Here is a 25,695-nt window from a genome sequence, read left to right on the forward strand (position 1 = left end):
TACATCAAACTGAAAAGCTCCTGCACAGCAAAGGAAATAATCAACAGAGGAAAAAGCAACCTGCAGAATGACAGAAAATATTTTTAAGTGCTTGTATCTCATAAGGGGTTCATTTTCAAACTATAGAAGGAACTCCTACAACTCAATAGCAAAAAAACAACAAACAAACAAACAAAAAAACCCCAAAATTAATAACCTTATTAAAAAATGGGCTAAAGACTTGAATAGAGATTTCTTCAAAGAAGACATGCCAACGGCCAACAGATATATAGAAAGATGCTCAGTGTCACTAGTCATCAGGGAAATGCAAATCAAAACCACAATGGTATATCACATCACATCTGCTAGAATGGATATTATATATTTAAAAAAGACAAATGTGGGCCGGCCCAGTGGCTTAGGTGGTTAGAGCTCCATGCTCCTAACTCCGAAGGCTGCCGGTTCGATTCCCACATAGGCCAGTGGGCTCTCAACCACAAGGCTGCCAGTTCAATTCCTCGAGTCCCGCAAGGGATGGTGGGCTCCACCCCCTGCAACTAAGATTGAACACGGCACCTTGAGCTGAGCTGCTGCTGAGCTCCTGGATGGCTCAGTTGGTTGGAGCGCATCCTCTCAACCACAAGGTTGCCAGTTCGATTCCTCGACTCCCGCAAGGGATGGTGGGCTGTGCCCCCTGCAACTAGAAAACAGCAACTGGACCTGGAGCTGAGCTGTGCCCTCCACAACTAAGACTGAAAGGACAACAACTTGAAGCTGAGCTGCACCCTCCACAACTAAGATTGAAAGGACAACAACTTGACTTGGAAAAAAGGCCTGGAAGTACACACTGTTCCCCAATAAAGTCCTGTTCCCCTTCCCCAATAAAATCTTAAAAAAAATAAAAGACAAATGTTGGTGAGGATGTGGAGAAATTGGAACCCTTGTGCACCGTTGGTGGGAATGCAAAATGGTACAGCCACTATGGAAAGCAGAATGGAGGCTCCTCAAAAAATTAAAAACAGAACTACTATAAGATCCAGCATCCCCACTTCTGGGTGTCTATTCAAAGGAGTTGAAATCAGGCTCTCAAAGAGATACTAGCACTCCTATATCGATTGCGGCATTATTCACGAGAGCCAAGATATGGAAACAACCTACGTGGTCATGAACGGATGAATGGATAAAGAAGAGGTGGTATATACATGCTGTCAAAATTTCAGGAAAAAACAGAAGTAAAACCAATGAATCACGGAAGTGTAGTAATCGGTAAAAGCTTACTGTGCACACAGCAAAAGTGATTGCACACCGGGAACCCTCAAACCAAAACATGGGATGAGGCTCAGGGCAGCTTATATAGTGAGAAACAGTGACTATTCTTCACAGTGATTGATTATAATATTAGAATTTTCTTAAATATAAGGGAATTGACTAGTGTTTACATCATACCAGTTTTAAGGAACAATTTAAGTTTCACTTGTGATTTTCAGAAGCATATGCAGGAGGGGGCACTCACTTCTCTTGCAGAATAAACTACATTAAACTTTGCCTCTGTGACTAAACTGGTTTTGTCTGCTCAGGGAATTTTCAAGTCTGGTCTCCATCTGTGTTTGATTTTAACAGTGCAATGGAATATGATTCAGCCTTAAAAAGAAGGAAATTCCGTAATATGTGACCACATGAACGAGCCTTGAGAATATTATGCTAAGTTGGGGAAGCCAGTCACAGGAGGACAAATGCTGCATGATTCCACTTAATAAGCTATTACTAAAATAGTCAAACTCACAATCTGAGAGTGGAATGGTGGTTGCCAAGGTTGGAGGCAGAGGGAAAGGGGAGATGCTAATCAATGGACTTGGAGTTCCAGTTCCGCGAGAAGAGTGAAGTTCCAGAGAACTGCTGCACAACACGGAGCCTCGAGTTAACAGAACGGTGCTGTGCCCTAAGAATGCTGTTAACGGGGTAGACCTCAGAGTAAGTGTTCTTACCACAATAAAATTATAGTTAAAAATATGTTTACATGGAGCTTATTAAGTGCCAGGCAGTAGTCTAAGGTCTTCACAAATAGTAACCTATTTAATCATGGAACAACCGATTTTAGAGAGAGAAAGGCAAAGCACAGAGAAGTTAAGTAGCTCACCCAGGGCCACACCGCAGGCAGTCTGGCTGCAGATGGTTTGTTGTCAACACAGATTCAGGAAGGAAACCCCCCCCCCCCCCAATAGGATCGTTTTTTCTAGTGCTGCTTGGAGTGCCTCTGTGCAAGGGCTGAGTTCCCGCACATGGACACTCGAGGATGTCACCCCGGATGCTCAGTGACAAAGCACTGCAACACACATTCTCATCCCAGCTTAACTTTGCCCAAAGCCTTGAGCCATGGTTTTCAAAATATGGTCCCTGGACCAGCAATAACAATCTCCACCGGAAACTTGACAGAAATGCAAATTCTTGGGCCCCACCCCAGACCTCGGGAACTCTGGGACAGGGCACCAGCTGGATTCTAATGAACTCTTTATGCTGCTGGCCCAGGGTTGAGAACCGTGGGCGTGATTATTATATAATCTTCCCTCTGCTCAGTGAGCAGATTCCCCTCCCCTGTGACCCCCAACGCTGTTGAAAATGATCTGTTTCTTCCACTCAGGGCAGGAGCAGAGAGGAAGACAGAAGGAACCGGGTGGTATTTCTGGAATGTACCAGAACCTCTGCGTGTGTCAAATTATTTAATCCGAAACACAACCCTATGAAGCAGTAGTAACACTCCCTGAGCACATGAGAAAGCGAAAGCTCAGACAGGCTGAGCCCTTTCCCAAAGGCACACAGCCAACCTGGTCTGCCCAAATTCTGGTTTCCACTGCATGTCTCTTTAAAGCAGGGGTGACTTCTGGGCCTCACGGCACTGCTCCCACATCACTCAGGACTAGCAAGTTCCTGGATTAAACGAAAGGGCAAAGTGACTGATTCAATGGGAGAAAAATCCCAATATCTTGCAAACTGCCACCTCCACAGGATAATTTACATGTAATAAAACCAGTCAGTTTGCAGGCTCTAAAGAGGTGGTGAGTGCCCTAAAGCAGGTTGTCACGTTGACCATCCCACGTGTGATGGTCAACATAGGTTTCTGGAACTTAGGAGGCCTGTTTCTAGTCTTGTTTCCTTTCACTATTGATCTGACCTCATTATCCTTACCCATAAAAATGGGAAGACCCTTATCTGCCATACGTATGTCTTAAGATTTTGTGGGACTCCAATGAGAAAGCAGGTGAAAACGTTTTGGGAAACCAAAATGCTCTATACTCCACGAAATGCCATATTACAGTTTTTAATCAGCAGTGTCATTAGAGTCCACGAAAAAATGGCTTGTTTAAATAAGCCAACAAATTTAACATTAAAGCAGACAAGGATAGTTTATGCTACGTTGTGTAATATAATTTTTATATGCAATTTGGTTATCATCTTGGCCAATCCTGGTAGGTGGGGCTGGCTTCCGTGGAGGCCAGTTCTGGGGCCGTCCTCTAGCATCTCACCTGAAATACGGATGTGATTGAAAGAACATCATTTCTTTCTTGGTCGCCTCTGCCAAGCTCAGCTTGTTTGTGATGTCCTGTTGGCCCCGGCATTTCACAATCATGTAGCCCTTCTTGAGACGGTATGTGAGGTTCTGGACCACATTCACGACAACTTTTTCAGTGCCCTTGTCCACTAGGTCTGGTTTGGTCAGGATCCCTGTGAGACAATTACAGAAAGGCAGTGGAGAGACTTCCGGTCAAGATGGTGGAGCAGGCAAGGGCTGTGCTCCCCTCCTCTCACGACCACATCAATTACAACCAAACTACAGAACAAGCGTCACTGAGACTCGCCTGAAGTCGAGCTGAGCAAAAGCCTTACAACTAAAAACATGCAGAAGAAGCTACCTTGAAACTGCAAAGAAACCAAATATTTAAAAAAAAAAATAAAAATAGAAGGTCAGTGGAAAGGTCAGTTCTCTCCTCAAATATATTTGAACACGGGTAGGCTCCAGGATTCTTTTTAGGCTAGAACCAACGAAGTCTTCTGCAGCCTGATTGTCCGGTGCCTGACGTCATTCATTCACTCCATTGTTACCCCTCGTATTTGCTCACCCACTCACTCAGTTCACTAAGCGCCTTGCATAGTTTACCTGACAATTGTTTTGTGGGTGCCTGCTGTCTGCCAGACACTAGGGCAGCAGGCGTCATCACAGCTGACAGGCTCTAGCACCACGTTTCTAAGAAGCTTTCCTGGCATGGAGGCAGTTTTATGACCAAAAGTTTTCACTTAGGAGCATACTCACTAAAAGGCTTGTGTGAGCACAGACCTTCCTGTTACTAACAGAGCTAAGATGTCCCCAAATCTACTTTTGTACTTTCCACTGGTAAAGGAAAGGACCCTCCCCAGTAAGAGGAGAGAAAGCTCTTCCCCGGAACCAGTAATTATTCATGAAAGCCTAGATCACTATACTTTATTCTGAGAAAAGTAGTAAGATAATAAAAATTGAGGTTTGCTGTTAGAATTGTGGTGAATCCTTCAGTTTCCTGTATCAAAAATTGTGATAATATATACTCATGTGTAGAAGAGAATAACTCAACTAATGAAAATATGATCTTCCCCCTTCACTTCACCCTCCGTTACCCTATTTTTAAAACTATCCATTTTTTGGGAGTGGCCGGATGGCTCAGTTGGTTAGAGCGCGAGCTCTCAACAACAAGATTTCTGTTCAATTCCCACATGGGATGGTGGGCTGTGCCCCTGCAACTAAAGATTGAAATGGTGACTGAACTTGGAGCTGAGCTGCGCCCTCCACAACTAGACTGAAGGACAACGACTTGGAGCTGATGGGCCCTGGGGAAACACACTGTCCCCCAACATTCCCCAACAAAATCTTTTTTTAAAAAATCAATTTTTTAAAAATTGTGGTAAAATATACATAACATCCAATTTAGCGTTGTAGCTATTTTTCAGTACAGTTCAGTGGCATTAAGTATATTCTCATTGTTGTGTCACCATCACCGCCATCCATCTCCAGGACTTTTTTCACCTTGCAAAACTGAAACACTATGCCCATTCATTAACTCTGTTCCCCTGTCGCCATCCCGGGCAACCACCACCCTGCTGTCTGCCTCTGTGAATTTGAGTACTCTAGAAATCTCACACAAGTGGGATCACAGCATTTGTCCTCTGACTGGCTTATTTCACTCAGCAGAATGCCCTCCAGGGGCATCCGTGTCGTAGCATGTGTTAGAAGGTCCTTCCTTTCTAAGGCTGAATAATACTCCGTTGTATAGATAGATCACATTTTGCTTATCCATTCATCTCTTGATAGACACTGGTTTGTTTTCACCTTGGCTGTTGTGAATGATACTGCTATGAACGTGGGTGTGACTCCATTTCCTTGCTAAACCTGGCACACTGTTCTCTATTTCTATACTTAACTCAGAAAGAATAGCATAAAAAATTTGCACTGATGTTATAATGTTTTGGATTATACTGAGGTCTGATTATATATACTCTGTGACTATAGTACTTGGTTGTATTCATAATAAGAATGGCTAATATTTAGTGGGAACATTTGGTTATTTGAATCTATGGCTAATGAGAGGACAAGGAAACTGAATGTTGATAAGAAGTGTTCCTAAATTTCTGTAGAGATATTAATATCCAAATAGATCTATGTACCAGGCACATGATATTACCTATTTCGGTCACCACTAAGCTGTCCCCGATGACTTATGGCTGTGAGAAGAGAAAGCATTTGGACTTACGATGACAAGCTTTATAAAGCCTGAATTCTCTCCAAAGCTCACTGTGCTGTGATGCCTGCAGAAGTCAGTATTACCAGTCACACACGTAGTGTGGTGTACAGTAAAACCTTATACTTGAAGTGTATTCCCAATATTGATTTTTATCCTTACTGGACTACCAGGCATTTGGGAAGAAATGGAAAGGGCAATTTTATACTGAGTATCCACTTAGGCGAAAGAAATGACTTCGGGGCGGATGGATGGCTCAGCTGGTTAGAGCATGAGCTCTGGGCAACGGGGCTGCTGGTTCGATTCCCACATGGGCCAGTGAGCTGCACCCTCTGCAACTAGAATGAAGTCAATGAGCTGCCGCTCAGCTCCTGGGTGGCCAGACGGCTCAGTTGGTTGGAGCGCGTGCTCTGAACCACAAGGTTGCCAGAGTCCAAGGGACGGTGGGCTCTGCCCTCTGCAACTAAGATTGAACATGGCACCTTGAGCTGAGCTGCCACTGAGCTCCCGGATGGCTCAGTTGGTTGGAGCATGGACTCTCAACCACAAGGTTGCCGGTTCAACACCCGCAAGGGATGGTGGGCTGCACCCCCTGTAACTAACAATGGCAACTGGACCTTGAACTGAGCTGCACCCTCCACAACCAAGATTGAAAGGGAAACAACTTGACTTGGAAAAGTCCCGGAAGTAAACACTATTCCCTAACAGAGTCCTGTTCCCTTCCCCAATAAAAATAAATAAAAATAACAAATGATTTCCAAGTTTTCAGGAAGGTAAACTCTATGGGTACGTGGAATGACTGGTGAAGTGATAATAAACAACGTTAAAAACAGCAGCTATCATGTGCTGAGTATACACTATGTGCACACAATATTTCTTCCTGTAATCCTCCCACGACCCTAGCAGATAGGTGTTACTGTTAGTACAATTTTACAGATGAGGAGACTGAGCCTAGGAGAGGTTTAACATATTGCCCAAGGATACAGAGCCAGTTAAGTGGTAAAACAACGATTCAAACCTAGGCCATCTGTGCTCTTAAACCAAGTCCCCTATGTCTTCCAGGGTGACATTTTCTTAAAAAGAAGTTTAAGACATCCCAGTTCCCCTGAAGAGTTCTGACTGAATATCAATAATCCTGCAGACACTCACGCGCCAGTGCTGGCCTGGTAGTGTGGTAAACGAGGCCTTTGGAAGCGTTCTTCCTGCCCCTAGGGAATGGCAGAACTGATGGGCCACTTTCTCCTTTATGGACCATTGAGGGGAGCAAACAAGGCAGGTCTCGTCCCCCATCCAGAGTTGTTCATGGATGCAAATGATGGACAAAAGGAAGGAGGGTGAGGAACCACATCCTGGGGACACGTGGAACCCTGACTGTGAGTGAAGATGACCCACGCATCTGCAGTGTGTGAATGCACCCAGTCCCTGCAGCTTTTGCGGGGACAGCACTTGGATCTCGTGCAGGATGCAGGCGTCCCTCATAGTGGCCCTAATTCCACGACCTGCGAGGATCTCCCCCTCCCTTCCTGTCCTCTGGAAGCTTGGCACCCTCTTCTTACCTATTGTCCTGTCTCCTTCAGGGTCCACCTCCTGGGCCATGCTGAGTGCCTCTGTGGTGGCGATGTCCACATTGCAGGGGACCACCACCAAGTTGATTGTCTGTTGCCTCTGGATGTATTTCTTGATGAGTTCCTTGATCTGATTGATGCCAAAAATCACACAAAGGAAGAGTACATGTCTGGTCATCCAACAAACAACACAGCGAGATAGGTGTCATTATGGAAACCAGTGTCATCCCAGAGCTGACATCACACTTCTGGCCTGTGGCATGACCTGTCCCCTTCCTCTGGAATGCCTGTCCCACCTGCCCTAATTGAGCGATCTGTTGATTTCCTACTTATCCCCCAGTGCCCATCACTGGTATTTGTCCTTTTCCACGGACTCTGATTCCTGTAGCCTGTGAGACCACTCCTCCCTCTCCGGATAGCACCTGAAATGCTTCTGAGATTCTGTCTTCTATCAGCGTAATTTGTGTGTGTTGTACCTGCCCCAGGGGCCCACGCTGCGGGCTGGTGATCCCTGACGTTATTGCAGAGCCCAGCACAGCGCCCCCAAGTGGCAGGTGCTCAATGCCTGCTTCAACAGTATCTGAATCAATATCACTCACTACGTATGTTTAAGTCTAATATTAAAGAATTTTCTGCACTTTGTTCTTGGCAAAGGTCTAGCTCATTCAAATTCGAGAAATTCAATAAAATTTCTTAGAATTTGTAAGCAAAAGAGATGTGGGCAACATAGGCCTTTAAATACCAAATTTCAATAATATTTTCCTCCTGGACGATATAAATAAATACGGACAAGGTTGTCACCTTGAGACATATTTCCTTCACATGCAATTCACATGCAATTTTGCTCATATGATGTCCCATCTAGTTACATTAAGTTGTGCACGGCATACACTACTGCGAAGCCAGTATTATATCACATGTAAGACATTTGTATCCCATGAGCACAACTTAGCATCACGTAAACAATGAAACCCTGCAAATCCATATAAAAATAAAAATGACCTAATTGAATCTGTTTATATTTGTCATTTTATTTCTCTGTACCCCAGACTCTTGCAGCCCCAAACTATGGCGTTTTGTCAGTTTTCCCCCTTCAAGTCCTGTGTCCTCATCCTGCCAAGCAATTTGCTGTAAGGGAACATACTCTCCTTTGCCCGTCGAAAGGAGTGCTTCGCCTGAGGAAGCGTCGGAGGGAGAGGAGAGCGTGTAATTTGGTCAAAACCAGGAAAGTAAAAAGTCAGTTAGCTACGATGCTGGTCAAGCAGTCAGTCAGTTGAAAGGAACATTTGGACACTCGTGTCGTGGTTGCTAGTCACTTGTTTTTAGAGTAATTCTACTTTGGGTGAATAGGAAGGGAGGTTTATCATACTTATAAAGTCTTTTTTAGTTACTTTTTTATAAGTTCTTATTTTTCCTCCCCTACTCTTTTCTTATGGGTCCTTGGTTCCTTTTTAAGTGTTATTTATAACAGAGTAAAGTTAGATGCGAAGTAAATGGTTAACGAAAAAAACGATCGGAAATGATTCAATCAGCTTAGTAATTACGATTGGTTACCAGGTAGTACGTGCCAGGTGCACACACGGGAAATGGCGTGCAGGGCTATGTGCCCAATGGTACCGGGCTGGGACAGAATAATGCTCTTTGTGGTCTAGCTTGTGAATTTCAATAACAGAACACATTCCTTTTGTAATATTTTAAACAGGAATTTAATAAAGAGAAGAAAAGAGGTATGAAACTTGGGGCAGGATATTTTTGTTGCTGAAACTGGCAGATTTCATGGAAAAATCCAAATCTCTGGCTTCTTTGGAATATCAGGACAGCTGATGACATGGGGCCCACATGCCCACACGACAAGGTCAGGCAGAGCATGAGCTGTCCGTGCACCTCCAGTCCCAGAGTCAACTTGTTTCCATGACCTGCCAGGCTCTGGTCAGATCCTGAGTATGAGGCCCCTGCCCTGGAAGGTCTCACCCCAGTCTCCTCCCCAACCACTCAGAGGGCTGGGGAGACGTACCAGAGCCCTCAGGACAGCCATCAGAGGCCTCAGAAGTCTCCCCAAGTTCAGCTGGGCCTGTTGCCAAGTTCCAGATGCTCACCTGCAGTCCTATGTCCTGGGGCTGGTTTCCCACGGCCACCCTGGCAATGCCGGGGAGATCAATGAGGGTCAGGTCCGGGACCTCAGGGGAGGTGATCTCCAGCGTGATGAGCTCGTGACTAATGCCAACTCCAATCCCAGCTATGGTGTTCTGCGCTATGGAGGCCAAGACAGGAGAAGCCCAGAGTCCATATTAGCGGCCCATCTGAGAAAAAGCAGCTGCTCTTGAAGGTGACTGCTTATTTTCAGAGTGTGGGAGCTTCAGAGTCCCTGGTGCTCAGACCACCTATCACAGAAGCCTGCAGAGTGATCGCTGAGGCCACTCAGTTGGCTGCATAATACAGGGGTAGCAGGTACATATGAGGTCTGGCAATTAAGTTTGTGAACTCACCCTAGAAAAAGTGCTCCATGCCTCATTGCTGAATATCACTACGGTCACCTACGAAGTACTCCCCTTGGGAAGCTATACACCCATGCCCGTGTCTAGTCCACTCTTCAAAGCAATTTTGGAACTCTTTCTGGAATGGCCATCAGAGCTGTCGTCGTATTACCCTTGATGTCCTGTATGTCATCAAAATGTCTTCCTTTCAATATCTTCTTTATCTTCAGGTAAAGAAAGAAGTCATTGGAGGACAGATCAGGTGAGTAGGGAGGGTGTTCCAATACAGTTATTTGTTTACTGGCTAAAATTCCCTCACAGACAGTGGCTTGTGAGCTGGTGCATTGTCGTGATGCAAGAGCCACAAATTGTTGGCGAAAAATTCAGGTCATCTAACTTTTTCATGCAGCCTTTTCAGCACTTCCAAATAGTAAACTTGGTTAACTGTTTCTCCAATTGGTACAAATTCATAATGAATAATCCCTCTGATATAAAAAAAAATGTTAGCAACATCGTTGCAACAAGTTTGTGAACTTAATTGTCAAACCTCATATATTCCAGATAGATATATTCACATTGGGATTGTGGATGGGTTCTGTTCTTTCTTTCTTTACGCTTTTGAGCATTTTCCAGTGGGTGTTGCAATGGTTTTAAAACATGTTCAGAAATCCTTCAAAGCTTCCCCACCAAAAGGTGGAAACTTGAGGGGAGCTGGACACAGGGACTTGTGTTTAAAATATACAGAGGGTGCCAAAAAATTGTATACACATTTTAAGAAAGGAAAAAGCTATTACAATTGTAATACAGTGAATGACACTAACATTCATTTGATTAACGCTATCTTTTGGGCGAACAACATACTACACTTTGCTACTGCAATTCAACTCAATTTTGAAGAGTAATACATAGATAAGATTTCTTAAAATGTGTACACTCTTTTGGCACCCCTGGTGGATATGGAGGTGCCAACTGTAACTGAAATAAATAAATAAATAAATAAATAAATAAATAAATAATGAAGAGAATAGATATGGTGGAAGTGACAGTGTGACGAGGTCCTAAAAGGCATCATGGCTTGCTCCTGCTTTCTCTTGGATGACTCACTCTGGGGTGTCTGTCCTGTCATAAGGATACCAAGTACCTATGGAGAGGCATTTGCCAGCAGTCAGCCAGAAGCTCCTGTTAACGGCCCTATGAGGGAGCAGTTCCCCAGCCCCAGTCGAGCCTTCAGATGATGCAGCCCCAGCCAACCTCTCGACAGCAGCCTCATCTGAGAGTCTGAGCCAGAACCACCCAGCAGGTGTTCAATTCCTGATGCCCACACAGTGTGAGAGAAGACATGCTTGCGTTTTAAGCTGCTAAATTTGGGGGTAACTTTGTTATGTAGCAATAGTTAACTAATAGAGGTATGTATTACTTTTATAACCAGAATATATGTATATAATTTACTCCAGGACAGTATTACATGTCTTCTGCCTCTTTGTATCCAGGGGTTTCTCACATACACATACACACACTAACACATACACATAAATGCACATGTTAACACACACAAACACACGTGACAAACACCACACACTAAATTCCACTGGTAGATGTGTTTATGGCAATGGTAGCTACCCCTCCACTCCAGGACACCTAGTGCAAAACCCCTCTGCGTCTTCCTGTCTGTTGGGAACAAGGGCTAATCTAAAAGCCGGTGGTAAGTCTGGAGCTAAGCAGACCCCTGAGAGGGGACATTCTCCTAAAGCAAACCGCCAGCTACTGGAGAGGGTCTACTGGAGAGATCACAGAGAAACTCAAGGGGGAAGGACCCCTGGCTCAACAGAGACACGTAAGTAAATGTGCCATGTTGATAATAGATATTGTCACTGTTTCATACTATTTGCTATTTATCTTTGGTCATGAACTGTTTTGCCGTAATCCTATAGTGCTGTCCTTGGAGGTGAAGAGGTGTTGAAGGAAGGGAGTGGGAAAAGGAAAACATTCCTGGGAAGCAGAAGAAGAAGGAAAATTATTTCTTCTCTAATATTTTATCTGAAAATGGGTTATTTCCTAGATACAGTCTTCAGAGGAGGTTTAAAGTGTTTCTTTTTGAGAACTATTAATACATACAATTTATTACATGCTTAATACATACCCCAAACTATACATATATAATACAGAGGGATTTGATTACGATTATTTTGCACTGAGCCCCCTGAATCATGTAGCTGGTCCTGCTCTGATCAGGGTTTCTCAAAATTTAAGTGCATCTGACTCGTCAGCGGTCTGGTTAACGCCCCATCAGGATTCTGACTCAGCAGGTCTGGGCTGTGGCCTGAGGTTCTGCAGTTTCAACAAGCCCCAGGGGATGTCGCTGACCAGGGAACCACACTGAGAAGCCAGGAGCTAGAGGACCTGCTAACAATGAACTGACACCTAGGATGGTTTAGGTGAGGGAAAGGTAAGTAGGACATACACACCAAGGACAAGGCAAGGACATAGAGACCATTGTTACCAGCTCAGGGGAAACATGGAGACACAAGGTAATGCTCCCAGGACTTCCAGTTACTCATTTTATCCCCCAGGGTGTCCGTCTCCTCGGCACCTCTCAGAATGTGCCCCTGGAGCCTCCCTGGAACAGGAAGTCCGTCCTGGAAGGTCAGAGTTGGAAGGCCTTTCCCTCCAGCAGCCTTGCCTGGTGGTGATTGAGTCTACACTTGCAACACGGTAAGCTCACTGGACAGTGCAACTTATTTGCGACCAATTCTGCCTGATGATGGCTTTGGGCCTGGGGAGAGGACACATCTGGATGGACTCCAAAGATTTAGGTAAAGGCCCCCTGGGAAGGTTGGAGGGTTGTGACCTCCAGGCACTGACACTGTAAGTTACGGCAATGAATGAACCAGAGACACTCAGCGCTCTCCCTGAGTGGACCGCTGGGCCTCGGTCAGATGAGAAGCACACTGGCACTGTCCTGGGGCACTAGCAATGCAATCTGTGCACAGTTCCGTATGTCGCTTATATTCAGGGGACAGCCCTGATCTGAGGACAGCCCCAATGAATTGCCGAATCCTTTAGAGACAGGACCGGGAGCAGGTTAAAAACCAGGGCTGCTCCTCTGTAAACTTTTCCTGCCTTATTTATCATTTCACAGTCACTCCTTAAGATATGACGCCCGTGATGTTGTAATGGAGTGTAACGTATGTACAAAAAAGTATTCCTTGTCCTAAGTGTGTGGCCTGACGCTTTTCACAGGCCGAACACACAGATGTAAGCAACCCCAGGATGAAGAAACAGACCATGGCCAGCCCCCAGAAGCCCCTCCTGCTCTGGCCACTCGTTAGCCCCCGCCAAGAGTGACCACTCACTCCCCTGAGACCTCCCAGCATCCACTGCTTTTGCCCATTTTTGTATTTTATATTTGGTTGAGTCTAATGAATTTGCTGATATACGACAATTTTTGATACAAGAACAACAATTGCACATGGCCCCACCTAATTATAAATGGAATCGTACAGTAGTCTATGCTGCCAAAGCTAGCCGTGGAATTGTAAATTACGTGCTCACTTGTGCCTGGCTTCCTTCACTCAACATGACATCCGTAAGATTCACCCCTATTGGTACTTGGAGTGGGGAGGACCCTGTGCCCTTGCGACAGTGAGTTGAGCATTGATGAACATCTGGGTGGTGTCCAGTGTGGGGCTCTCTCAATACTGTCACTCTGAACATGCTGGAACCGGGCTTTTCGTGCACAACCTGGCTGGGTGATCCTCAGGAGTGGAGTATTGGAGCGTTATTGGGTGTGCACACCTGCAGCTGTAACGGCTATTACCAGTTCTCAAAGTGGCTGCACCAACTTACATGCCCACAGCAGCGGACGGGAGTTCCGAGATGCTATTCTAAAGATGCCTTATACGATGGGCTGCTCATTACACATCCTGCCCCAGAGCATTTACCGAGCATGCATCCATGCTGTGCGGAACTCTGACGCGTGCCAAGCACACAGCCCTCCTGGTCCTGCCTGCAGAGCTCAGGCCTAGACAGTCAACGATGGCTGCGGGGTGGACAACTGTCACAGACACAGCCGGGTGCAAGGGTTCATGTCATTTCCAGCTAGGAAACTCGCGGAGTGAGGGTCTCAAGCAGCTGCTGTGTTCGGGCTGAACGCTACAATTGGGAACAGGACTTCTCCATTTTGGAAGGGATCCCTCCAGTGAGCCTGAGGCCACGGGATTCTGGGGGAGCTGAGCTCCCAAAGTCATGTAAAGTCCTTCCCCTCAGATGCTGTTGTTTACAGATATGAAGAGCCCATCTCCCTGAAAGGAGGTCGCCCCTGCAGAGATTCTTATTACGGTTGGGGTCATTCCTGCCGGCCTAGCTGAGACCCGTGTGAGAGTGGGAAAGGGGGGAAGCTGCCCAGGGGCAAGTGCGGGCTCTCTGGTGACGTGGGTGGGCAGTGACCACCAGGGTCCCTCTGAGGGGCTGCGGAAATGGACTCCAGGAGTGATTACGCCTTTCAACCCTCTGTTATTACCTAACACTAACCTCAAGCTTTGTTCAAAGGCCAGGTATTGGCTGTGCTTCCAGAAATGACGGGCGGGCGGGTCTGTGTTGGGGAAGCTGCATGGAGATACGGCCACAAGGCGGCCAGCCAGGTTAGGTTAGGTTAGAGCAGCAGTGCCTCAGCGCTGTGCAGACACTTCCCCGAGGAGGGGCGGGGACACTGAGACCCCAAGAAAGAGTAGGAGTTAAGTGAAAGGAGAGGACAGCATGGGGGGCAGGGTAAGTGGAAGAGCCTGGCAGGGAACGTGTGCTCCCTTGTGGAGCTGAGGAAGCCCCATGAGGCGCAGAGGAGGCAGGGCCGTGAGGGGAGCAGCCCCAGCACCCAGCCTGCAGAAATGGACCCTACCTTTGTATATCTCCCTCTCCACCTGGGAGGGGTCTTGAAGCTGGAGTTCCATGTTCCGGTAGCTGATCTTCCCCCTCCACGGGAACTCGCACGCGAGCTGTTTTTTCAGTTTCAGCACCAGCGGACACCTGGTTATGATTCCTAAGAGAGAGGTTCCCGAACATTCTAAGTTTCCTTTAAAATGAAGTGTTGCATACACCCTTTCTCTCTCCCCTCACTCCCCCAAGGGGCTGCCCCAGTGTCCCCAGAGGCCTCGTCTGAAATTTTGGTACCTGTCTGGGCCCAACCAAGGCCCCCTCACTTACTACCAGGCCCCAGAAACAGCTCAGGTGTTGGAGGTGGGACAGGTGGCAGCCCCAGAGGGGACAGATGGAAGTGTGAAGCACTGAGATGCCTGAGGGCCATCCAACCCTCCCAAGATGGGGGTGAGGGAAGGCAGTGAGAACATGAGGGGAAGATGAATGACCCGAAGGAGGGGTCCAAGGGAATTCTAAGGGTGCAGTTTGTGGAGCATCTTGTGGGGAGGGAGGCCCTTCCTATGTATCTGGAGCTCAGAGAGCCTGGAACAGCCCTGAGCTTCTTGGCGCTGGGGCTTCCGTGGTGAAGCCCCAGTGCCTGCAGGGCAGGGAGTAAATGCTCCCCTATAAGGGAGGACCATCTCCTCACCCAGCCGGGGGACTTGCCCTGGGTCACATGCCTGCCACGGTCATCCACACCCTGTCACGCCTCTCCCCAAAATGCTGAACTTAGGGCAGAGAAGAGGATGGATGCCTGTCCCAGACTCTTAGTTTCATGCATCAGGTGCCTGGGCTGATGGGGACCTCACAGGAACCCTTGCAGGCAGGACCAGGCTGCCTGTGGTCAGGTGGGAGCACAGGCTGTTTGCCTGGCATGGAGGCTGTTGCTGGGGTCTGTGCAATTCTCTGGCATCTCCACACCCTCCTCTGTGCCCGGGAGGCAGCCTGGCAGGGTGACACCGGTGACTCCCAGGCCCTTGGTTCCAGTTGGGTTTGGCCAGTGGGCAGCGCTGGCAGGAGACGGAGCCAGGGCGGGGCCAGGACGGGTCTCCATCTGCCCACTTTGAGGCTATTAGCTCTTTCTCTTTTTTTCCTTTTACAATTATTTATTAAATTGTATATGCATAATAGCTTCTTTACGTACATACTTAACATTTTTCTAAAGCAAAGCAAGTGTCTTATCACACTACGATCCCGGCTAATCGCTTCTCAAAATGTTGAGAAAATTCTTCACCTGACACAGATTTAACGTGATCAGAAAAGAAATGCTGGTGCAGGCTTACAAACAGCACTATGGGGAAACAACCAGGTCCTGGGACCTTGGCTGACACAGGCTCAGCGATGGCTAGCACCATGTGGACATGGGCTCTGGGAACGAGGGACATTGTGGGATGCCCAGAGCTAAGCCCCCAACCCCACCCAGAGCCTGCAGGAGCCGCCCTCCTGGGGGCCTTCCCAGAGGCCTGTCTCTGACACCATTGGTACCCCTTTGTGGCTCGCAGCTGCCCGGCCACCCCCACAGGACGAAGCTGGCCGTCCTTACCGCTGCCCCTGGGAAGGGCGACGCCCGACAGCGCCTCCAGCACGGAGCTCTTGCCCGAGCTCTGGTCCCCAATGACTGCGATGGCAGGCAGGGCCAGGTCCTGCTCCACGCCCAGGGCCCGCAGCGAGTCGATGAGGTCGATGCAGGGACGCACCTTCTCCTCATAGTGGCTGAACAGGCTGTTCTGGGGCCCCTGGGCGGCTTCATATCCTTGGCCCATGGGAAGGTTCCCACCGCTGGGGAGGATTTGCTGCAGAATTGGGCATGTACTGATGTTAGGTTGCAGACAGGAGGACCGAAAGGGTGAAAGGGGGCTCTAAATGGACCTCCAGGGAGGTCCCTGTGTTCTGTTCCTATTGAGGCTTTGCTTCCACAGGAGCAGGGGTACTGGGCTGGGAGTGGGGGTACCTGACAGAGTAGAGAGAAGGTACCAAGAGGTGAGGGCTTCCAGTCCGAGGCAGGAGGGGCGCTGCGGCCCTGGGCTGCCAAACTGGAGTACAGAGGGAACTGGAGAGTGTGCTAGCAATGGTGACACCAGCAGGAGTAGCTGGAGGAAAAGCCCCTGGAAGGAGACCCCAGCACATGGAACAGAAGCCCCTAGACTCATGTCGAGGAAGGTCATTGCTGGGTGTATCTCTGGCGCCTATTGTTGGGGAGAGCCGGGGAAACCAGCTGTGCTGTCGGGGGTGGTGGGCTGACCCACAGCCACTCACCGCCTTTCCTCTGACTGGCGGCTGGAATGCACCCTTGCTGAACACCCCAGGCTGACTCACCTGTGTCCTCTCTTGGCCCCTGTTTTCTGCTGGTGGCTGAGCATTCATTGTCATCAAGTTGAAGTTCTTGCTGAGGTTAACAGTGTCCTTCTGCCCCATCGGCCATTTTGGGGGAAACCTCACTTGTCCTCCTGCCCCTCCAAACAGCTGTAGCGGTGGCTGTGGCTGGGAGAAATTCATCGCTTTTTTCGGATAGCGTTGGGAAGAAAACTGATTGTGCTTCTGTTGTGGCCAAGGCCTGTGGGCTTTTGGCATCAACTGGAGACCAGTTGCACGTGGTGGGTTCCTTTCCTGTTACTTAGCACCTCCAATCTTCTTGACAAGCTCTGCAGAGACACAGGATGGGAAAGGGCTCAAAGTCACCATGTGGTCATCCCCCAGGCTGCCCCTCATCAGCCCTGGCTCCCGCAGCCCCAGCATAGCCCAGCCCCTGCACACAGACACGGGGGACGCCAGAAGCCCATCACAGGCCTGTGTGCAGGGGCTGTGGGCAGCAAACAGGCGCAGAGCACAAGGGTCTTGGGGACAAGGGGCAGTAGACTCCATGTTTCCATGGGAAAATGTGAATGTTCTCCTGTCACTGCTGATGGGCTCCATGACCCTGTGCGCAGATCGGACAGGGACCAGCAGGCATGGAGCGAGGGGATGCAGTGTCGCTCATGCCCTCTGGAAGCCAGCCCTGGCCCCACCCACTGCTCCTCACCCAGACTCGGTCAGGCTGCTGGGGAGTCTAAGACAGTGTGTGTTTGGGTCTCCGGCTTCTCAGTGTCTGTGGCCTGTGCTCAGATCAAGGCGGCCCTGTTAGAAGCAGTGGGTGGTAGGGCTGCTGGCATATCCAAGGCTGCCCCAGGACAGCCACCTTGTTTTGACAACAGCCCTACGCGTCAGCTCCTTATCTGCATTTTCCAGGTCAAGAAACAAGTACAGAAGGTCCAGTCACTGGTCCGAGTCAGGACTCAGACCCAATCTGGGCGACTCTCGACATGAAGCTTTTCCACTATCCCTTACACAGCCCCTCCACCCTACGGACAGGGTGCTGTAGGTGGAATGGCGTCTCCTCCACCACACCCCCAAATCCAAGTCCTCCCAAACTATGAGTGTGATCTTATTAGGAAAAAGAGTATTTGCCGATGTAATTAAGGTAAGGATTTGGAGACAAGAGCGGGCCTTACATCCAATAAGAGACAAGAGAGGGAGACCTGAGACCAGAGACCCACAAGGCAGGGGGCGATGTGAAGACAGAAGCAGAGACTTGGGGGATGTGGCCTCAGGCCCAAGGCCACCGAGGAGCCAGGAGCCACCAGAAGTTAGGACAGAGCCACGGGACGGGTTCTCCGTCATGGCTCCAGAAGGAGCTGCCCCGGCCCACACCTTGGTCTCTGATTTCTGGCCTTCAGACTGAGACAATCCATCTCTACTGTTTGTTATTGTTGCTGTTGTGCTTTTCTTGGGGAACAGTGTGTTTCTCCAGGGCCCATCAGCTCCAAGTCCAGTTGCTGTTTTCCATCTTAGTTGCAGGGGGCACAGCCCACCACCCCATGTGGGAATTGAACCGGCAACCTTGTTGTTGAGAGCTCGTGCTCTAACCAACTGAGCCATCCGGCTGCCCCCATTTCTGCTGTTTTAAGCCACAGAATTTGGGTAACTCGTTATGGCAGCCTTTAATTGGGACACTCAGATGGTGGAAAGGACTGGCGTCTTCAGGCTGGCTCCTGTCCACTAGCGGGACTTTGGAATGTCCACTTAAGTTCCTTGCACAGCTGCAGTGGATCAGCCCATGTCCCTCCCTCCCTCACTCCCTCACTCCTTCCTTCCCTCCCTCCCTCACGCCCTCCCTTGTGACCTTGTGCATCAGTGCACTTACTGTGCCTGTTTTCTTTCTTAACCCCCAAGCTCAACAAGTCACCACCCTTTCTAAAAGTTTCTGTGACCTTTTTTTTCAGAACAAAGCCCCTAAAATGTGTGGCCCCAACCTACTTTTCTGTATTTATAGCATCTCTTCTCTGAATGCTGGGGAAGGGGAAATTTCTCCTTTCCTCAAAACAGAAGTGCAGAGTCATGACGTGGTGTGTGTCATGGCCTACTTTAAAAATGAGCTATAGTTCATTCATTCATTCATTCATTCACTCATTCAAGAAATACTCACTGAGGACTGTTATGGGCAGAGTTGTAACCCCCTCCCCCCCAACCAAATTCAGATGCTGAAGCCCTAACACCCATCACCTCAGAGTGTGACTCTTGGAGACACGGCCTCTAAAGAAGTGAGTAAGGTAAAACGAGGCCATTAGGGAGGCCTTAATCCCATCTGATTGGTGTCCTTCTGAGAAGAGGAAATCAGGACACACACACGCACAGAGGGACGGCCATGTGGGGACATGGAGAGGATGGCCATCTACAAGGGGCGAGGCCTCAGAAGAACCAACCCTGCCGACATGTGGATCTTTATGACGGTGACACTAAGAAACCAGTACGAGGACCTAGCATGTGCCAGCACTCCCTGCCATGGGGTCTGCAAGATCCTCACCGGGTTCCCCCTGGGAGAAGACTTGCTTATCTCTGTCTTGCTTTCTTTCCTTTTTAATTCTTTTATTTTGGCTGCTTGTTTGTTTTTAATTTTGGAGTCCAGAGAAGCAAGGGGACTGAAGCTTGGTGCTAGGCTTTCTCTCTGTCTTTGAGGCTTCCTTTCCTCCTGGGGGGGCCACAAAGCCACGCTGGGGGCAGTCCCTTCTAGTAGGTAGGGGAGCTCCTGGTGTCCCTCTGGTCTTCACGGCCTCACCCTGCCCGGGATGTGCTCTGGCCTTTCCCGATGTTGCTGGAGTGGACCTGACCTTGGGTTGAAAGGAGAGAGAATCTTCTACCTCTCTTCCGAGGGGTCAACTGCACTGACTGGAGACCTGACCCGAAGGGGGACCCCTCAGGTGGGAGCCCTGAGAACGGCCAGGCCGTCAGCTCAAGAGCTCCTGCGCCTCTGTCTGTGCACCTGCAGTCACTCTCCTTATGTTTCCTCGATTGTCACCTGTCACCTCCGTGCCCTCACAAGTCCCCAGCTCCACTGATGGCCCTGGGCAGTGGCAGGCCCTCACTAGCTACTGGTTCCATGAAGGAACAGGTGGACACAGGGTGGGCTATTTTTCTAGGGCAGGATTCAGATATGCCTGGGGCCCTTCTTAGAAACAACACTAGTGGGCATTCCCCACCCCAGCCTGGTGTGCCTCTCTCCGTTAAGGCCAGCTGCACCTTCTAGCAGGTCCGGCCGTACCTCTCCCCGCCTCCCTGACCCCTCTCTGCCTCAGTCCCACGGCCCCCGAGGCACACCTGTTCACTCTGCCTTCAAAGCGATCCACATGTAACAGTCTCCACTACCCCCACCACTGCCACCTTGATTCAAACCACTGTGGTCGGTCAACTGAATGCTGACCTGGCCACCTGGCCTGGTGACGTTTACTAGAGATAACTACTGATGCCGCACTCCTGAACTGGGCACTGGTCGTGGGAGCTGAAGTGGAAGGAAGGGCCTCCCCTGGAGAAGGCCCCTGGGCCACCCTCCACTCTGGCCATGCTGCTCTGGGCCAAACCTGTGGGCGTGTTGGTGGAAGGCGGGCCTAAGTGAGCAGCATTGGCTGGCTTCGCCATGCCCTCTGCTTACAGCCAAAGGCAGCAGCAGCTAAATGAATTAGACTCACTTCCTCATGAACTTAGTAGTTGCCACACTTGGTAGATGCCACACGTCTAGACAGCAATTTCTTTATCACCTGGGCTTATGTAATCTTTTCCAGTTCACGCTGTGCTTTGTGTCCTTCAGATCCTAAGCCAGCTCTTGCATTCCGTCTTCTGGGTGACAAGCAACCTCGGCCTGTCCAACAGAAACATGTCCCATGTCCAACTCACAGCCAGCCCGGCAGTCATCCTGAAGTTTGATCCCGTGTGCGACCGCTCTGCCCCTAAACACTCTGCAGGCGTGTCCCGTGCAGGAATCACTGTCATGCACCTGCCAGAAGGGCCCCTCTGCCTATTACTAGATTTAGAGCAAAGAGCTGCACAAATCCTCCCCGCTGATCAGGGACCAAAAAGAAGTCTGAGTTATTTCCAGCTGTTCTGTATCTTTCAGTTCATTTCTCTGGAGTCTGAGTTTTAGCCTCTGATGCGCTGGCATCAGACAGTTTCCTCAGTGACCATCTCACACTGTCCCGCACCCCCGGAATCACTCCTTTTACAAAACAGCCACTCCACCCATGCCCACCCTTCCCCAAGTGTCAGGAGAAAACACGATCCTGTGTGAACCGTCTCTGTTTTTTGTGTTTTTGTTTTGATTTAAATCAAATTGCCCTCAAGGACATGCCACCAACTTAGTTACTCTCCTCAATATAAGGAAATAATACAAGGAGTATGTGACCTTCCTTAATGTAAGCACGCGAGCCATGACTTTGCAGAGGGCCATGCTGCAGGAGCATGCGCAGCTCCAGGTCAATCAACTGCCTTCTTCTGGGAGAGAAGAGACAGTTTAGCTCCTGCACCCTTGGTCAGGCACAATTCCCAGGGGTCCAGGGCATGCTTGGCTATCATTTGTGCCCTGGTGTGCCCTCCTCAAGTGCTATGTGATCTGCACATTTCATTTACATTATCCCGAATTTTATATGAGAAGGGGCAGTGGAGTTCAGACAAGTTAAGCAGCCAGGACACCATGTCCCATGGGTGGAAGGCGACAGACACAGGATGCCAGTAAACAATACATTACTTTGATAAAGAGGGAAGAGTCAAGTTATTGGGGCTTTGGAATGGTGTGGCGAACACCATCCTAGACAGGCAGACTTCAGAAATGCACTCTTGAAGACAAACCCCTCTGCCCTGCACCTCTTCCTTTAGGCTTTTTTATTTTGGTGGGGGGGGGGGGGGAGCTTGAGCTTCCCACATGCTTCACTGAGCACCAGGAGTCTCTGCAGGCCCCAGAGGCCTGAATCCCAGTGCCCTGCGTCCATCCCCAGCATGGCCTCCTGGCCCTGGGTCTCCACAGCTGCAGAGTGGAGAGCACTGTAATTAATTAAAAACTTGTTTCCCCTTTGACCTGGCACTGGCATCTTGTGTTGAATCTGTATAATCCTTTAGACAAGCCTGTGGGGGTATTTTGCCTCCTTCTACACTAATTAGGAATTGGTTTCTCCTAAAAGCAGAATACAACAACAACCATCTGATTCACCGAGTTTCCCGGAAAGAGAAAGAAGATGTGATCACTCAAGGACCCAAGTCCACGCCTTCACCCTGTTCTCTGCTTAACCCCCTGGCTCTCGGCAAGGCAAGAGCTGACTGTCTGATTGTCCTGAAAAATCTGCCACAATTGGCCCCATGTCACCGGTGACCATGTAGATTTCTTCTTCTGGCTGGTGGCACGATCTGGAGAGGCCACCACAGCATGTGGAGATACTTTCCCCAAATAACGCCAAGGATTGCTGGCACCGACCAGAAGCTGGAAGAGGCAAGGAAGGGTTCTACACCGAGTCCTAGAAGGAACCAACCCGGGAAAACTGATCTCAGACTTCCAGCCTCCAGGGCAGGAAGAGAGTACTTTCAATTGTTTAAGCCTTGTCATGGCAGCCCCAAGACATAATCCTCCAGGTTTGTTGACACCTGGAGGTGTAGATTAGGAGGAGATTAGGTTTACACCTCATCTCTTCCCCCAAATGCCACTTTGCTGGGCACACTTGGCCTCAATGTCTCTCTAAGTAAAAACTGAAGGCAGAATAATGTAGCACTACATGTTACCATAGAGCATCAGCAAATGCTGGAAATCAGGTGCCCTGTCCCCTCAGAAGGTGGAGCTCTCCGCACACCACTGAGGGCAGCCCTGTGCCACCAGTACCATAAGTGAGAGGGCCCCTGAAGCCCGGAGGCCAGGCTTTGGGGCTGCAATCCTGAGCCCAGTTCCCAGGTGTTTTTCATCCCCCAGTCCAACAAGCAATTAACTCAATTCTAACACTATGAACCTGGACATGGCACCAGATCCCTCAGGTAAGGGCTCAGTCCTGTAAGAATGCTCCAGCCCCGACCATCCCACCCACTTCAGATGCCAAGGGCAAGTCCAGATTGGCACCTGTGTTTCTGACTGACTAGATCAGAGATTCCAACAAACCTCTCCTTGGGCTCAATTAATTTGCTAGAACGGCTCCCAGAACTCAGAGAAACAAGTGACTTACCGCATTACTGGTGCATTACAGAAGGATGTAACTCAGGACGGGCAGATGCACAGGGCAAGGTGTGAGGAAAGGGCACAGAGCTCCCGAGCCCTCTCCAGGGTGCCCCTCGCCCTGAATGTCCACGTGATCACCAACCTGGAAGCTCTTTGAACCCCATCCTTTTGGGGTGATTATGGAGGCTTCAATACACAGGGACGATTGATTAACTCATTGGCCATTGGCGATTGACTCAACCTCCCACCTCTCTCCCCACCTGGAGGTTGTGGGTGGAGCTGAAAGTCCCAACCTTCTAATCACCGGGTTTGTTCCACCGGCAACCAGCCCCCAATAGACCAAAGGTCACCTCATTAACATGACAAAAGACAACACTTTCCCCTCTAAAGAAGTCACAGGGGGTTCAAGCTCTGAGCCAGGATGAAGACCAGGTAGTCTACTGTATCTTTTTTTCAATATTTGTATAGACGGCAAAACAGTCACCACGATAAGTCTGCCATGCACAGTTACAACATTTCTTTTTCTTGTGATAAAGACTTTTAAGATCTATTCTCTTAGCACCTTTCAAATAATGCAGTAGGATTAGCTATGGGGATGTAATGCACAGTATTTCTTCCAATACATCACAATATTGCACAGACACAAAGCTCCCGCCCCACCCCCGGATGTGTGCCCTCCGTGGATGCTGAGCAAGTGTCCCAAGAAGTGCCCCTTTCGTGGCCACAAGGCTTTTGGTCAGATTCCGGAAGGGGGACCACTTCTGTAAAACGCACCCTCAGCGAGAGGGGCTGGCTGTGGGCCAGCGCCAACACGGGGCAGCGCCAGAATCTGACCTTTAGGGCAGCTGCCCCTGGCACCAGCCAGGTTTACCAGGCATCCCTCTGGAAAGGCACATCTGTTGCGCTAAGACGCCGTGACGCAGCCCGCCTGCCCCGGCCCAGCTCTCACCTGTGCGCCTTCAGCACGGAGTCCCGGAGTCCCTTCCAGGGCTTCCCTTTTATATGTCTGCGAACCACTCCTCCCCACTCTTCCCTCTTTACCAACAACCAGAGAAATGAAACCAAGTGTCGTGGACACGGAAATGAAACTGAAGATCAAGGTCGTGGGTGACTCATACAGTGGTCCACGGGCGAACCCTGCGGCTGCTAGTGAACAATGGGGGGCTAGACCTACCCCGCGGGGGGGGGGGGGGATGCCCGAGCCCTGGGTTGGGGTCCGTAATCTGCATTGCAACCAGGTTTTCAGGGGAAGCTGGTGTAGACCCACATTTGGGGATCCAGTGACCCAGCATCGCTGTCTCCTGGGACTTTCTGCGATGCTGGAAATGTTCCATTCTGTTGTCCAATACAAGCCACAGGAGGCCACTGAGCATTTGCAATGCGGCTGGTGCGGGGAGAAGCTGGGTGTTTTACACAGACGGGGCCGGGGGTGGGGCGGGAGGGCGCGGCAAAGTTTACTCAAGCATGTGATCTGAAAGTTCTCAGACGTCCTGCTGGCTTCACGCCTGAGCCACCGCAGACCGATGTCAGCCTCTGCCACCTTTTCCCCAGGTTAAGTGTACAGCGTCATGCAATTAACCCACTTGTACAATGTGTTCTCTCTCTCCCACTGGCGATGGTTCCCAAGCCCTGGAGAGGCCTCGCTCCGCCGGGTGTGGCAGGAAGAGGGCGGGGCCCAGGCCCAACGCCCGGCTCCCGGCCAGAACTCGGCCCCGAGGCAGCCTGATTTTCTGGTCCTCAGTTACCGCACCTGCCAAAATGCAGTAAGCCCCCAGGTGTCCCGAGGCCCCCTCCCCGCCCCCGTGAAGGCAGTGGAGGAGAGCCAGGCACTCCCACCATTGGGTCGGAGCGGTGGTCTGGAAGCCCGGAGAAGCCCGGGGAAGCGGGGCTGGCGCAGGAGGGAGGGAGCAGGCTTCAATCTCATTTCCAGTCCTCTCCAAAACATATTAAATGAACAAAACTCATTCTGACCACCTCCTTGCTCATTCATTTTACTGACTGCCCTTGTGGACAAGTTTTCCTGTTAAAGAAGGAACCTGGAGGCTTCAAAGATGTTCTTAAAATCCTGGCATGAGGGGGAGGTCATGGGCCAAGCCTGTGGGCTGCAGGATCCCACACTGACCGTGAGACTCCAGAGTGGGGGGCCGGGCTGAGGAGGCGGGGTGGCGCCGCTGCGGGAGGGGGGGGGGGGCTGGGCTGTCTGCAGCCTGACGATGGTTGTTTGTTTCACCACTTATGTCTTTTATAACAGGCCCTGCTGCTCGCTCTTCGGCTCCCTGAAAGGCACAAATGAAGCACAAAAACAAAACAAAACAAAAAAAAACGAAAAGAAAAGAAAAAAGAAACACACAAAATTCAACTGAACAAATTTAGAGATCAAATTGGCTTTATCCAATGGTTCATGAATCACACAGCATCCCATCTAGAAAATAGAAAGGAGTCCCTGTTGCTGCACTGAATGGAAGGTTTTCATAGACAGAAGGGGCAGGGAGGAGGAAAAAGCGGAT

At 49.6% G+C, this 25,695-nt stretch overlaps 1 protein-coding gene across 4 annotated transcripts in view; it reads right to left on the minus strand.

The window, feature by feature from the left end:
• The window catches only part of MX2 (MX dynamin like GTPase 2), a 34,589-nt gene extending 10,312 nt beyond the window's left edge, over nucleotides 1–24,277 (minus strand). Inside the window, exons 1-7 of one of the 4 annotated variants that reach the window (XM_019745756.3) lie at nucleotides 24,138–24,277; nucleotides 17,008–17,333; nucleotides 16,235–16,484; nucleotides 14,675–14,815; nucleotides 9,403–9,557; nucleotides 7,298–7,436; nucleotides 3,501–3,699 (exon numbers count right to left, since the gene is read on the minus strand). In XM_019745756.3, coding sequence (XP_019601315.3) covers nucleotides 3,501–3,699; nucleotides 7,298–7,436; nucleotides 9,403–9,557; nucleotides 14,675–14,815; nucleotides 16,235–16,484; nucleotides 17,008–17,262 — 1,139 coding nt within the window. In that variant the 5' untranslated portion in view covers nucleotides 17,263–17,333; nucleotides 24,138–24,277. Of the gene's footprint in view, nucleotides 1–3,500; nucleotides 3,700–7,297; nucleotides 7,437–9,402; nucleotides 9,558–14,674; nucleotides 14,816–16,234; nucleotides 16,485–17,007; nucleotides 17,334–20,759; nucleotides 20,870–23,195; nucleotides 23,375–24,022 lie in introns of those variants that run through there. The other 3 variants (XM_019745759.3, XM_019745758.3, XM_019745757.3) reach the window with 3 other exon arrangements.
• Between the last annotated feature and the right edge of the window lie 1,418 nt (nucleotides 24,278–25,695).

Source organism: Rhinolophus sinicus, chromosome 17, assembly GCF_057876585.1.
Source record: "Rhinolophus sinicus isolate RSI-liver-muscle chromosome 17, RSI-T2T, whole genome shotgun sequence".
NCBI lineage: Eukaryota > Metazoa > Chordata > Mammalia > Chiroptera > Rhinolophidae > Rhinolophus > Rhinolophus sinicus.